At 35.2% G+C, this 14,051-nt stretch overlaps 2 protein-coding genes across 2 annotated transcripts in view; one reads left to right on the plus strand and one right to left on the minus strand.

Annotated features, from left to right (window-relative positions):
- The window catches only part of LOC148947713 (uncharacterized), an 81,276-nt gene extending 69,432 nt beyond the window's left edge, over window positions 1-11,844 (plus strand). The window contains exons 6-7 of the mRNA XM_089096218.1: window positions 5,064-5,229; window positions 11,556-11,844. Coding sequence (XP_088952344.1) covers window positions 5,064-5,229; window positions 11,556-11,731 — 342 coding nt within the window. The 3' untranslated portion in view covers window positions 11,732-11,844. The remainder of the gene's footprint in view (window positions 1-5,063; window positions 5,230-11,555) is intronic.
- Window positions 11,845-12,466: 622 nt separating this feature from the next.
- Window positions 12,467-13,947, minus strand: LOC148947714 (uncharacterized). Its single transcript, XM_089096219.1, has one exon. It carries the CDS (start codon window positions 13,908-13,910, stop codon window positions 12,546-12,548), a length of 1,365 nt encoding a protein of 454 aa, XP_088952345.1. The 5' UTR covers window positions 13,911-13,947; the 3' UTR covers window positions 12,467-12,545.
- Between the last annotated feature and the right edge of the window lie 104 nt (window positions 13,948-14,051).

Raw genomic sequence — 14,051 nt, forward strand, 5'->3', positions numbered from 1 at the left:
TGATATTTCAGTTACTATGGGCTGGAGTTCGTCTTTACTGTAATCATTTTAGTTCGAAATGAATTGAATTGTTCAATTATTATGGACGACAGTTTCTTCTTTAGTATATAGTAGATTGACTTGAACTTCTTCCTTCTCCAGAGGAGAGTCCCATAGTCATGTTTAACGTTATATCTAGTAATACTTAACGAGACTCATTTTTTAAAAGATGATTATAAACACGAAAAAACCTATGGCTTTCTCTTAGTAAGAATAGTAAGAGACGAACCTTAGACGATTATGCAGCTAAGTAAGTCAAATATGGCATTATAACCCACAAAAGATGTTTGTAGTATTTTAAGTTTTGGTTCCTATGTGCTGTTATTTGTTCTTTACTATTGTTCTACGTTATATATGGTTCTAACCACTGTATATAAATAATAGACAGTATGATTCTTCCCTATCTCAACCATTCTGAAACCCGGACCGAGATGCAAGTGCTCCGGAGAACATTTAAACAACTATAAACAAAAGCGACATTCGATTTTTTCACGGGTAGACAAGTCAGATTTCTCTTGAACGAGAAACTTGGCTTCAACGTTGTAACACTAAACTTTAAAGAATCTAATTTTAAATTAATTATTCCAGTACATATATGAAAATCAGTAATTAGTAGTGCAATGTTATTGTTAGATGTTTTTAGGAATTACAAGTAGGTTTCGAAATCTCGAGTTGATTTAAATGGCATTTTGAGAAAGTTTGTGCCAAAATACGTGTTCCAGGGTAGTTGGACCGCTGATAACAGATCAAATGAGAGGAGCTGTTTGTACGCGCCGATATATATATATATATATATATATATATATATATATATATATATATATATATATATATATATATATATATATATATATATATATATATAAATATAGTCACTTCCTTTTTTCACATATGTTTATTGATATTGGTTTGATTTTTATTGTCTGTAGTACTGAGGAGCTCATTAAGGAGATAATCAAACAAGTTTAAAAAATGATGCCCCTTTGTTCAAAAAAGAGATAATCAAATATTTAAACTACTAAAACTAAAATAATTACTTGCTATTTTATTTTCCTTGATAGGTATGTCTCTCGGTTTCCTGATTCTTAAATTCACTTCATAATATGCACGTGTTCGCCAAAAAATCCGGCTCACCAAGTTTTTTCTGCTTTCGCAATTACCAATAATACAAATTTGCACCATTTTTCAGTGACTAACAAATAAATACTGGCCCGCTAATGTCAGAGTAAATGGGAGGAGCTGTTTGTACGTGCCGAGAATGAGGTGCCAAAAATCATCAGCCGGGATGTTACTATTATATTCTCTATATACAGTGGTTCTAACATACGATTATGATGATATTCATCATCTTGTTTATGAAAATACAGTTTTCTGTAATCGTGAGCGTCTCTTACTAGGTTGTTGGCACCGCTGCAATCAGGATATTAATTTTATTTTAGATATTTTTTTTTATTACCAAAGCACATAGATGTGGCAATTTCCTTTAAAATGAACCATGGAACAGCTAACTGTGTTGTTTCAGTGCCCATCCAGCTTGGAAGAGGAAAAAGGAAAAAAAGATGCTGTGGATGCAAAATATCGTGGTTGCAGCCACTTTCCTTGTTTTTCAAGTCAACGGGGGTCCTTGCTGTTCAAGCCCAAGGACATTTGTAGAAGTCTCGGACAATGCGGTTCTGATGGTGTACTTTGTAGTTGGATCTGACACCATTTTTATTAGTTAAGGGCTATCATATTTCTTAGCATGGGACGTGATCATCTCTAACTAGGTTGCCGCTACCGCAGCAACTCTGATTTAGTTTTATGACAACTTGCATTGTAATTTTTTTTTATTATGCTACGAAAAAATAATGCCTAGTTGAATCATTGGGATTTTGTAATTTTACTAATAATCTGTAATTTTTTTTTAAACTTCAGTAAAAGAGATTTGCTACAAATATAGCAAAATAACCAAAGTTTTATAAGTGTGATAGAAGTTTTTTCAGCAATATTCAAATGATCGTAGGAAAATCACTAGATGATTTTATGTCCAAGAGGACTTCCGCTTGGAAAATGGTAAACATCGGTCAAACAAATGCACTTTTCCGTGTTTGAAAATGAAATGTGAGGTGTCGCATTTCATTGGACCGCAGACAAAATACCTCAATAATAATTGTGAAATTGCCATATTACGTTCCGTCATTTTTTATGGTCCCTTAAACACACATGCAATCCGTAAAAGCCGTATTTATGGATTATTTATCCAACAAACTAAAGGCCGCAGAGTATGACATAGTTGCACACAATGTATTGGGTTATTGGCCCGGGATTTCTAAAATGGATAGTGGGGTACTTAAGCTTCAAAAACAAATTATTTTAAGCCCATGTTTTCATGCTTTCTATAAGAGGGGTTTCGGACTAATTGAAGGAATATTGAGATTATTACAGATTTAGCCTCTGACCTCCCTTCACTGGGGAGAATATGTTTGTATATGGGTGAATATAGGACGGAGCGTGCAGGATGGGTCCTGGGGACGCAAAGCTGTCCTCTTATTGTGGAGACTGTAATTGCTTTTGTAAAATTAGATTGTATTTCTACGATCAAATGTATTAAAGGAGCTTTTTTTCGAGGTATTGTCCAAAAAAAAAATTAGCTTTAATTTAAATACTAAGGTGTGAGGAGGGAAAGGGTAATTTCTCCTCAGATTTATGATATCCCTGGATGTAGTGCTAAAAATAAACAAAAATTAAATACGTCCTTAACTTGTTCTTTACGCTAGAGTTTGAGGTACTTGTGCATTATACTCTACACACGAAAGAAGTCAAGTTTGGTCAATGCTAATGAAATGAAATAAAATAAAATAGGATGGATATATAATAGTTTAGAAACAAATTTTGGCTATGTATTTGCACATTAGGAGGGGGATATAGCATAGCATATATTAAATACGTAACCTAACCTAGGTACCGTCCCCCCCCTAAACCCCCCAAAATATCGTTTAAATATTGTAAACTCGATAAGAAACCACGCTTTGGAATCAATTTAGATAGCAAATACCCGTTTGACGGGTATCCATGTCTGGTTTCCTTGTACAGTTTATAACGCTGTGTAGAGGATAATGCACAAGTACCGAGTTTGACTTGTCGCATCCAAGAGGGTAAGAACAACTGCTCAAACACAAGGACAATTGGAATGTAATCCCCCTGACTCTAGAATGGAAGACCTTACTGGTGTACATTTGAGTTAAATGATTTCATTTTCAGTTAGGGGGTTTAGCTGTGCTTTTTGTAGATCTAGGACCAATTTTACCTCTTTGAGGAGAGTCTTCCTAAAATTTTTCTGTCTGGGTATTTGCTAAAGGGGGCTGTCAGGCATCAACCACTATTTATCTGAAGTAGTAGATTCTTTACCAGTTATGTTTTATTAACTCCTGAATCGATCTGCTCTCGGGGAGAGGGGGGGGAATATCGGAATATCCATCAAAAGTGTCGGTCGGATTTTGACCAAATTTAGCCATAAGTAACACCTTATGTTCTAATAATATTTTTTTTTTGGAAATTTGGGCACGATTTGACTTCTGTAGCGTAAGAAGAAGGGACCCTACATTCTAGTCATCAGAACATGTACAGAAAGAGGATATAGGATCTCGAACAACTTGGTAGGAAGTAAAATTTGTGCTCATAGTTTTTCGTTTCTTGTTTATGGACGATCTGATTTCTGAGGTGTGGGGGGGAGGTAGAAATTTCTTGTCATCAGACTCTTAGTGTAATGAAAAGCTGGTGGAATTCAAATAAACCTCTAGAATAGCTTAAGTTTTAGTACTAAGTGGATGTGTCCGATCTGTCCTCTGTGAGGGAAGGTGTAAATTTGTGTCATTCACATCCATCTGAAGAGCCTATTGGATCTCAATTAAATGGGTTTGGGAACAGCTGCTAGATTCAAGTTTTACCTTGGGCCATGGTCATGTCTCTAGTTGTAGATTATAGGGCCTTTGCTGCTAGATATATGGACGGCTCATAAACACAAGAAATCGTCTTCGGTCGTAATGTAGACAATAGAAATAGAAGGTTCTTGGACACAAATTCGTAAAAAGTAGTGTTCTGTGTACCTGTTTTATTATTGCTTCGTACACATAACAGTTATTTCTTAAGTGTTCTGATCCCATGGCTAGTTTGAAATATGGAACAGGACATGTCCTTATTTTCACCAGGTGACATAGTTGGCTGGGCTGCTCTACTACCATAACCCATGTGTCAAAGTTGGTGCAACCCTGCAACTCTTCAATACTTGGTATCGAAGGTCTAGTTTTTTTTTTAGTTTTACGTGGTTTTTTGGTCACTAGAGATGGCTGTTGATGGTGAAATCAAAAAATTAAGAGATTCGGATTTTGTTAAGTTAGTAAAGAGCTAATAACTAAGCCTGTTTCCTTTTTCTTTCTTTTTTGTTGGCATTATTAATGGAGTTTTAATTCTTACCGCTGAAAATCAATCTGAAATATAAAAGACGACTAGAATTGCCGTAAGAAAGCAATTTATGCTTTTACTGTAAATTCATCAAATCATGACAAAAATGGGCTACGGATTGTGACAATAGCCAAGGGACAGGTAATTTATCAATAAAAGACAGGCACTGTGAGGCAGGAGCGAATCTCCAGCATTTTTATTGGGGGGGGGGCCAAGCGGGGTCCATATCCAGATAGTCAAAGGGCATGGGATTTATAATAGTTTTTTTCTTCACATTATTGGGAGGGGGGCAACTGCCACCCCTTGCCACCCCCAAACGACGCCCTTGCTGTGAGGTGGAATCTCCTGTTTTTTATTTTTGTTTGCTTCTTCCTTGAGGATTTTTTTCTTATCAAAAATGATCCATGGAGATCCTGCCTAAGAAGGGATAAGGAAACTATCAAGATTGGGCGGGTTTTCTCAGGCCCAAATATTCAAATTTCTTGCCTTTTAATTTGGGTTTTTTCAATTCTACATCTTCATTTCAACCTTGCATCAAGGTATATCCTCTATGTTGTTAATAATTTTATTATTTATACTTTTAGACATCACTTGATGAAATAGAGACTGAATCAGAGCTCTATCAACTATCTAATCGGCAGCTGCGGGAGATTTTGACTTTGAATCGAATCAAGTTTCGAGTCAGTGCTAAAAAATTGGAACTTTTGGAAAAAGTTTTACGGTTGTGGAATGAAATTCGATCCGCCAAAGGTATTTTGTATAAAATTGTTTATTTGTGTATTTTATTTACGAAAAGGAGTGGATACACCTAATTTAAATTAACTTTTTGGTAAAAAGGATATTTTTTTTACGCAGGTTTATTACTGTGGCCAATTTTTCTCAAAATCTGGGTGAGAGATTCTATATGCCAAGCCTATATAGACTGATGGCATCTCGTTTATGAGCTCTAATCGATAACATGGCTTTTTGTTTTCTTTTTTTAGCGGGATATTCGGTCAAATTCTAGATGAGGGGCTTTTGTTTGTCTTGGAAAGTAGTTGAAATAAGTGAATGAAACTTTCAGGAATGGATCTAGAGCCTCAATGAGCTCCTGGGAAGGCATTTTGAAGTACCTGCCCCCACCCTTTTTCTCCTCCAAAAGGCATTGACCTTGACAGTCTTTGTGTTATAAAAATGAAACTTTAAGAAATAGATCTACTGCTTACATGAGCGACAAGGAAAGTGTTTTGAGTCTTATACCTTTGGTCTAGGCTGCTTTATATGATGTTAAAGATTTGTAAATTTATGTCTGGAATTTAGGAAAAAAGGTATTAATATGGCTTAAAATCCTGCTGAAATAATGGGAATCGCATTTTCAAAAACAAAAGCCGATGAAAAAGAAATTGGAAACCCATAACTAAGGTAATTTTATTTTTGGTAAAAATTTTATTAGGTAGACCTTTCATCAATTGGCATTAAAATGCACCCTTTGAGGTATCTCCCTCTCTTCTTAACTACAAAACAATCAGAGAGTCTCATTGTAGAAGTTTAAACGCCATTTTAAGTTTTGAAATTTGTCTATTGCTTACAGACAGTATTTGTTAGTGGGAAACATGCGTACATTTTTCACGGGAGTTTTCTGCAGGGGAGGGGGGGTTATGAGGGAGTTTTCAGCAGGGATCAAATTTTCTTGCAAGATTTTCCTGTGGAAAAGTGTGGTTAATGTCTACAAAGATACCGCAAGGTGACACCTCCCTTCCTATTGCACAGAAATGTTTTTGGCGTTTATTTTATTGCTTTAAATAACTAAAGTGATTTGCTTCATAATACAGTGATCCATTATTAAGGAGGGGTGGTAGATCTTTGTTTAGGGGGAGGGAGGTATAATAACAAAAAAAATTTCTCCCCACTAAAAATTTCCCCAGACAATTTCCCGCGAAAAATGTCCGTATGTATCCCAATAACGAATACTAACCGTAAGAAATGGACAAATTACAAAACTTAAAACGGCACTTTAACTCCTAAAATGAGGTTCTCTGGTTGTTTTGTAGTTAGGGAGGGAGGGAGGGAGATACCTCAAAGGATGGCATTTAATGCCAAAACCTCCCAGCTCTCATTGAGCCATCAGATAAATACAGAATTAGCACTAAGGGAGAGATGAGGGGAGGGTGGAGGTAGAAATTGATGTATAATCCCCAGGACCATAACCGGGATTTTTTTTTGGGGAGGGGATATTTTTCGGGGGGGGGGAGGAGGTACAAAAGAAATTTAAAAAACGCATCAAAAATGTGAAATTGATATCTACTCCCTTATGATTTCTGGGAATATTTCTGGTCTACGCTGTTATTATGAAAGAAAGAGTAATATTAAATCACAAAACGAGCAGAGTTTATTCTGTATAGGAGGGGAATTGCACCTTCCTCCCACTTCGAAGGGTGCTCATTAGATCAGAAATTGAGAATTCTAGTTTTTTTTTTTATAAGTCAAAAGCGATTGGAGACCAGCCCGCGACGGGGGGAGGGGGGTATAAACGCCTACCACCAGATATTCAGTAAAGTTCTAGTTAATGTGCTTATTCCCAGTGGCGTAACTGATTGGAGGGGAAGGGAGGGGGTTGCCCCCGCCAATAATTTGGAAAAATTATTGTAGCTTTAAAAATTATTGTAATTTATTAAGTGGCTTTAAAACTGTTGCTCGTATTAAGTGTCAAATTTGCTCTTTATTTTTAGCAGATAATTTTTTTTAATTAATCGATTCTCATTTTTAACATAGGGAAAACAAGAAAAATAGCGGTCCATTACACTTCATAGTACGTTCCACATCAATATTTTTCCAAATATACTGCCTTTTGAGACCTTATCATCAAGTAAAAACATGAGCCTAGTTAATTGCAAAATTAAAAAATGTTCTATGCTTCCTGTTTCGCCACATTTACTCAGGTCAATTTTTTCCCTTGATATTTAAGGTGCTTTTACTTCCTAAAATCTATCAGTTCAAGGTTAGACTCTCTTGTTTTAAAACTTTCAAAAGGGGAAATGAATATAGCCTACCCTCTACATCTGCAAATAGGACAAAAATGGAATCACTGAAGAATAAGAAGGTAAATATACAGTGAATATAATTTCCTGAATGAAAAAGCGATAATTGAAAAAAAAATAAGATTTAATGCTTTTTATAATGATATTCGTACTACAACTAGAGAGGCCAAATCGATTGTAGTTTGGTCATGAAATTTGGTAGAGGAGGATCCGCTCCAGGAATCATCTAATAATTTTAGTTTTTATTTCCAGTATTTAATGGAATATCCGATTCTCTTATTTGTCATTGGAATGCCTAATAAGCGCTGATAACGTCTTATTCCTTGCGTTTTGGATTCACATTCTAACATATAAACATTTAAATACCTCTATGTACAATACCACGCTGACTTGGGGCTATTTTCGCTTCTCTAAACAATTCTTTTAACCAGCTCCAAAAAAAGAACTGACATAAATATGCTAAAAATTATGTCTAAAATGAGTTGCATTTGTCACAACGCCAGCGCTACGTGTGGGACATTTATCTCTGCATCAGCATACTGTTCGAATTGTCAGCTGAGAATAGAATACAGTGAATTAAAACAAAATATGTATATTTTTCTCACAATTTAGAACATTTGTGTGCACGTATAAGCGGTACCAACCCATTCTCTTTTGCTATTGTTATCAGTTTTATCATGCAGCACTAGGAGACCATGCTTTTGCTTGCGAAGGGAATTGTAGACATAAAAACGATATTCAGGTAATCCCCTCCGAAAATGTATACCCCTGATGCAAAAGGTACAATTTTCGGTGTAATTTTTGTAGAATTTGTTTTATTTTAAAAAGATACAAATGGGAAGGTAATTTTCAAACTCTAGTTCACCAAGTAGCGTGAACTAGCATTCCACAGAAATAAACAAGTGATTGGAGACCAACCAGCTGCAAGGGTTATTTTCTCGGCGGGGGGATCAGTTTGAGATTCACACTCGTTAATCGTGGCCTTGCCCTTTCCTTGGCTGATCTGTAGATTTTTCGAATAATAAAGAATTTTCATAAAAAACTTTTATTTTCTCTAAGGAGCCTCACCGTCAGATTCTTGTAGTTTTGAAAACAAATTATGTTTATTTCTGTGGAATGCTTTAGTCTATTTCTTAATGAACGATTTTTCTCATTAATTAATTAAGTTTGTTGGAGTAAGCTTCTTTCCTCTTGGATTATTATGTGGACAAAAAAGATCGAGATTTTCAATCAACATATTTTAAAATCATCTAATGATTAGTTTGTGTTCTTCTCTTTGACTACTGAACTTCATCCACTCAATATCACCAAGCCCTTCTTTAATCATAACAGTCTTTAGTGTGAGAAATTTCTATGCGCTGGTTGTTTTTTATGTTATACGGGAAATATTACAAAATACAAAGCCGGAGTTAGGTTTTTTCGGGGGAGGGGGGCAAATGTAGACTTTGCCACCCCTTTTCGCACCAGCAATACTGTAAGCATTACAATTTATGCCCAAAAATATTACAATTTAAGCTTGTCTAGCCGCCCCCGGACGTGCCACCCGGGCCGTTGCCTTCTCTAGCCCCTCTCCATAGATTAGGCCCTGGCAAAAGATCGGTGTTTGATCTTTCAATATCTAAATCAAGTGTTTTGAGTGTGGTCTCATTTTGATTTACGTGTGTATTGGGGTATCAATAAATGAACCAGTTCTCGACTATCTTGATTCTTGCTTTACTAAAGTTGTTGTTCACTCTATTTATCTATTTGACTTATTTGTTAGTCATTTTTTCTTTTTTTTTTCATTTCTTTTTTCTCTTTTTTCCCCTCTTTTACTTTTTCGTCAAATCTTTACTGCTGCTTTCTAATACATTATATAGTGTCTTTTTTGTGTGTATCTATCTGTTCCCTTTGATGATCTGATTAAGTCAGCGGTCTCAAATTGAATATTGTAATCTCAAATATCTTCTTGTTATTCTTGTCAATTTCTCTATTATATACATCATTATCACGTCTATGAGAGCAATCTTTTTTTCCTGAATTTCAATTCCAGATGAATGTATATTGTATTGTATTATGTCAGTTTGGAACAAAAAAAACTCCACAGATGACTTTTAAAAATATTAATTATCTCCTCCTGATTGACAGCGAATTGGTGGCAAAAAACTCTTCAGCTTCGCAAATTCTCAAAGCTAAAAAGTAAAAGCACATAGTTGGAGCCTTAGTTTTTCTCTTGAGAAACACAACTCATACTTCTCGTCCGTAAAGAGGGCGACACCCATCTCATCCATCCAGAATACGACTGGGGGAAGAGAAGTGTTCATTAAATATTCTTGTTTAGAATATTTAATGTTCTAATGTGTTATGTCATATTAGATTTATTAACAGGGGAAGCGAAACCCCGCCGAATGCCTTCCTCTCCTTTGTCCTTCCTACCCTAATCAGCTACATCTTTTTTTTTGTCGATGTTCTTACAAACCTGAGTGTTTTAATATGTGTATTTTCCTTTCATTGGAAGTAAGAGGTATAAGAAAAAAACACATTTAAAATAGTGCAATGTTCATGTGGATCTTGTAAACGTGACTCTAGAACGGTGTTCATTTGTATTATAAACTTTAAGAGAAAAAAAGACCGAATAATTCAAAGTTCTAGATTCATGAATGCAAACGTAATAACACTTTTATTTATGATCCAAATCATTAACAGTAATTTTCATAGGATAAAAGGATAAAGATTTTTCAGATCCATCGATGATGTATAGGGCGTCGAATCGTGGTTTCAGTAGCATTTTTGACAGTAGCATCAATCCTATGTACTACCACAGTGTAATTATCATAAAATACAGCGTTATCTCTAATTATATATACGAAACGCGCGTATTTTTTAGCTACAGTCAAGCTGCAAGTAGAGTGGGACAAAGCTGTCTGTCAGATCCAAAGGCCTGTATCTGATAGGGGTTTAACATAAATTTTGTAGGGTTTTATAGCATTTAATTTTTTATTAGCTATATTTGCAGTTCCCATTAAAGCGGGATAAAACGTCCAAATAAATAGAACCTGATCCCTGAACTATAGATGTTGTTCGTGGGTAACAGGGCTTGTATTGCCACTTCTTTAGTTTACGACTTGTTCACACTTTGTTCCAGAGATATCACTCATACGAATTTTATTTCATATTTCCGCCAAGAAACAATGATGGGGGCACGCTGCCATTACTACCGGTTTACTAAAAAGCTAGAAGGTAAGTTGTTTTTAAAGCACATGGGCGTGATTTTTTTCCGTATTTTTATCCGTACCAAATAATTTTTACGGGTCATTTGTCTTCGTAACCACGTTTTGTTTCTTTTTTTTATTGGAAAAGCGTTTTATCAGTGTAAATCGTTCTCCTGTTTCTTGAAAGGTGTATTCGGGATCTTTATTTGCCTTATACTAGCTTAGCATCTTGTATGTAAAAATTCCTATTAGTACCCCTCTCGGTGGAGGGGAACAAAACCCTCTGTGGTAGTGCAAGAATTTTTTTTATCGGCAAATTTCAATTTTTTTACCAGCTTTAGTTTTGAAAAGAAAGGGTGGACAATAGCCCTGATTTTGATAGATTAAACCTAGCTTGGAACATTTAGATCAAAACAAGCTGGTACCATCTCTCTGATGAGCCCTGTTCGACCAAACTAGTTGTTTATTTATATTATCTAGTTTTTTTATTTATAGTTTGTTTTTATTTTAATAAGTTAGAATATGCTATTGTATTTATACTAATTAATCACAAGCTTGGCTGCCCTTCGTCGTACGAAAGTACACCCTAAATGAAAAAATATCACCCATTGTTCAATAATGTAAGTATGCATCCTCGTTCACACACATGGTCGAAGTGTTATGAATTTACGAATTAGTTTTTCCCTTCTCTGATGTCTCTTCTGCTTTTAAAAGAATTCAACTCTTTTTGTGTTGTTTTTAATTTTAATTATTACTCCTTTTTTTTTACCGAGTCTTTTTTACGTTCATCTTGTAATATCTATTAGTGATCCAAAAATGAGGAGGTGTATAAAGATAGCTTTGTAATTTTCTTTTTTTGTCATTATAGATGCAGATGATATACCAGAAGGAGAACTGTGTAAAATATGTATGAACGCCCTTATGAATTGTGTTATCCTGGAATGTGGACATGTGGTGTCATGTATTGAATGTGGTGGCCAATTGGATGAGTGCCCGATTTGCAGAGAAACCGTTGTCCGAGTTGTTAGAACCTTTAAGGCCTGACAATTTTCATTATGTTACATGTATCCCTATGATTCGTTACACCATTGGCTTTGATAATAATTGTTTTTAAATGTACTTTTGGAATAAATATGCCCTTTGTGACGAATTAAAAAGTTTTCGTATTTTAATTCTCAATGTGTCAGGTGAAAAAAAAATATGTCACTAATTTGTTTGTTTTTGGTTAGTTCAATCAAGAATTGTTACGTTTGTAGGTGGTTTACTCGTTGATGTTTAGGTTTATTCCCTCCTCATTCTCCGTAGGGTTGTCAACTGCATAATTGTGGCTCCAGAGCACTGATGCATCGCTCGACGCATATACCCGACCATAGACCGATTATACCCGCATAGGCCAGCTGTTAGTTTTTGTGTGTACATTTAAAATCCTTTGAGATAAAAAAAAATAGTAACGCAATTTAAAAGGACCATGGTGCTCCTTTTGGATTTAAATAATGGTCTAAAGTCCTTAAAAATTTATATTTTACAGGTCATAAGCAAGGATTAATAGGGTCATAAGACCTGACTTGCTTGGTCTTTAGTTTAAAAAAGTCATTTCTTATTTAAAGTCTGTCTAATTTATAAATTATACAGATTGGTAAACTTACACAGCTATGAGTTCGTCGAAGGGCTAAGCCGTCCTAGATTGAGACGTTGCTGAACATCCTAACGCCAATTACTTGCTATCGTCATAAATGCAAAGAAAATGTTGGGTATTGCCCCATTTTTCTTTTCTTTTTCTTGAAGGTTTTTATTTAATATCGGTCATAAAAATGTAAAGTTAAAACCAAATACAAAACTTATTACTACTTCTTCTCAATTAATTTTTAGACTTAATTTTCACTGACGTTTGTCGATGAATAAAAAACTTGATTAAACAAAACACAGAAACTGCAACTAAAATGCACAAGATCACAGCTGAAACTACAAGCCATTCAGAACTTTGCTTTTCTTCTTGTGCTGTGGCAATCATTTTCGTACAGTCGAAAAGTTCATCAGTACCTTGACATTTCAATGTTTCCAGACCTAACAGTTCAGTTTTGTATAAATTTGAAGAATTACAAACAATTTCAGAATTCTCATAATCACAAACTAATTCATTTTCACCAATATCGCAAGTAAGAAAGTTCTGTTTACGACTATTCTTCAACCAAGTCAAATCTTTAATATCGCAATCCCGTAAGATCAGTGTCTTCACATCTGCTGTTTCTAAAAATTTTGTCAGCTCAGACGCAATTGATCTACTTCCTGTGAGGTTTATAAAACTTAATCTTCCATAGGATTTAAGAAGGGTGGTCCCTGGATTAATCGAAACTCTTATCAATGATAAATCTACTAATTCAGGAGGTACATTTAGATCCTGAAGGTTGTAATCTTTTATTGTTAACTTTCGCAATCTTTCACACAGCAATTCAATAACCACGTAACAGCTGGACGGTAGAGATGTATTGAAGCCAAAACCTTGAATCGTCAAGTCAGAAACGTTTCCAAGGTTGCTGTTTTCAATAAGTTTACGGGGATACTCTAGACTTCTAGAGGATATGCAAAATATTTCTAATGAGGGGTATGTTAATGTAACCTCTACGGACTGTATATCATTAAAACAAAGGTCAAGCTCTGTAAGCTGTGGTAATGACCCTGTGTCATCAACTCTACTAATACTGTTATTTGTGAGGTATAGCTGTAGGATACTAGTGGGTAAGTTTTTAGGTATTTTAGTTAGTAAATTATTAGAAATATCTAGGTAAGCTAGCACTTGGTTTGAAGTAAAAGCATTTTCTGCAATAAACGAAATAGCATTGTCACGCATCATGAGCGATTTAAGTCTTGCTAGAGATTGAAAAGTAAACTCGGTGACCGCTTTTAAGTTATTTCCAGACAAATCCAGTGTATCAATATTTGGAGTAGTTAAAAATAGTAAATCCTGAATATCAGTGATGTAGCACCTTGATAAGCTCAGCTTAGTCAACTTTATACTGGATATATATTTATCTGAAGTCAACTCCCCAAGTTTTCCGTCTGATATTGATAAAATGTTTGTATTCTCCAACTGTGTATCTGTAGGAAATCTATATTTGCAGTCTAGTACCGGGAAGCTATCTTCGATCTCAATAAAGTTGCAATAACGATTCTCCGTTCGATTGTGTACCACTAGAGGTGCTATTTTCGCAGGGGCTATTGTCATGGATGCTCTTTCTTTCACTAGCACCAGTAGTATGATAAGCCTTAAATAGACAAAATTGTTGTTTATTGTACAGTTGTTTATTGCTGTTACTACTACTACTACTAACAACTCACCGCAGCAGCAAGCCGCCTGAGGCCAACA

The sequence above is a fragment of the Artemia sp. Qi Xiang Cuo genome, chromosome 10 (assembly GCF_049724085.1).
Source record: "Artemia sp. Qi Xiang Cuo chromosome 10, ASM4972408v1, whole genome shotgun sequence".
NCBI lineage: Eukaryota > Metazoa > Arthropoda > Branchiopoda > Anostraca > Artemiidae > Artemia > Artemia sp. Qi Xiang Cuo.

What these genes read in the sequence shown, in the direction of transcription:
- LOC148947714 (XM_089096219.1), bottom strand. Translation starts at nt 13,910, where the DNA reads ATGACAATAGCCCCTGCGAAAATAGCACCTCTAGTGGTACACAATCGA.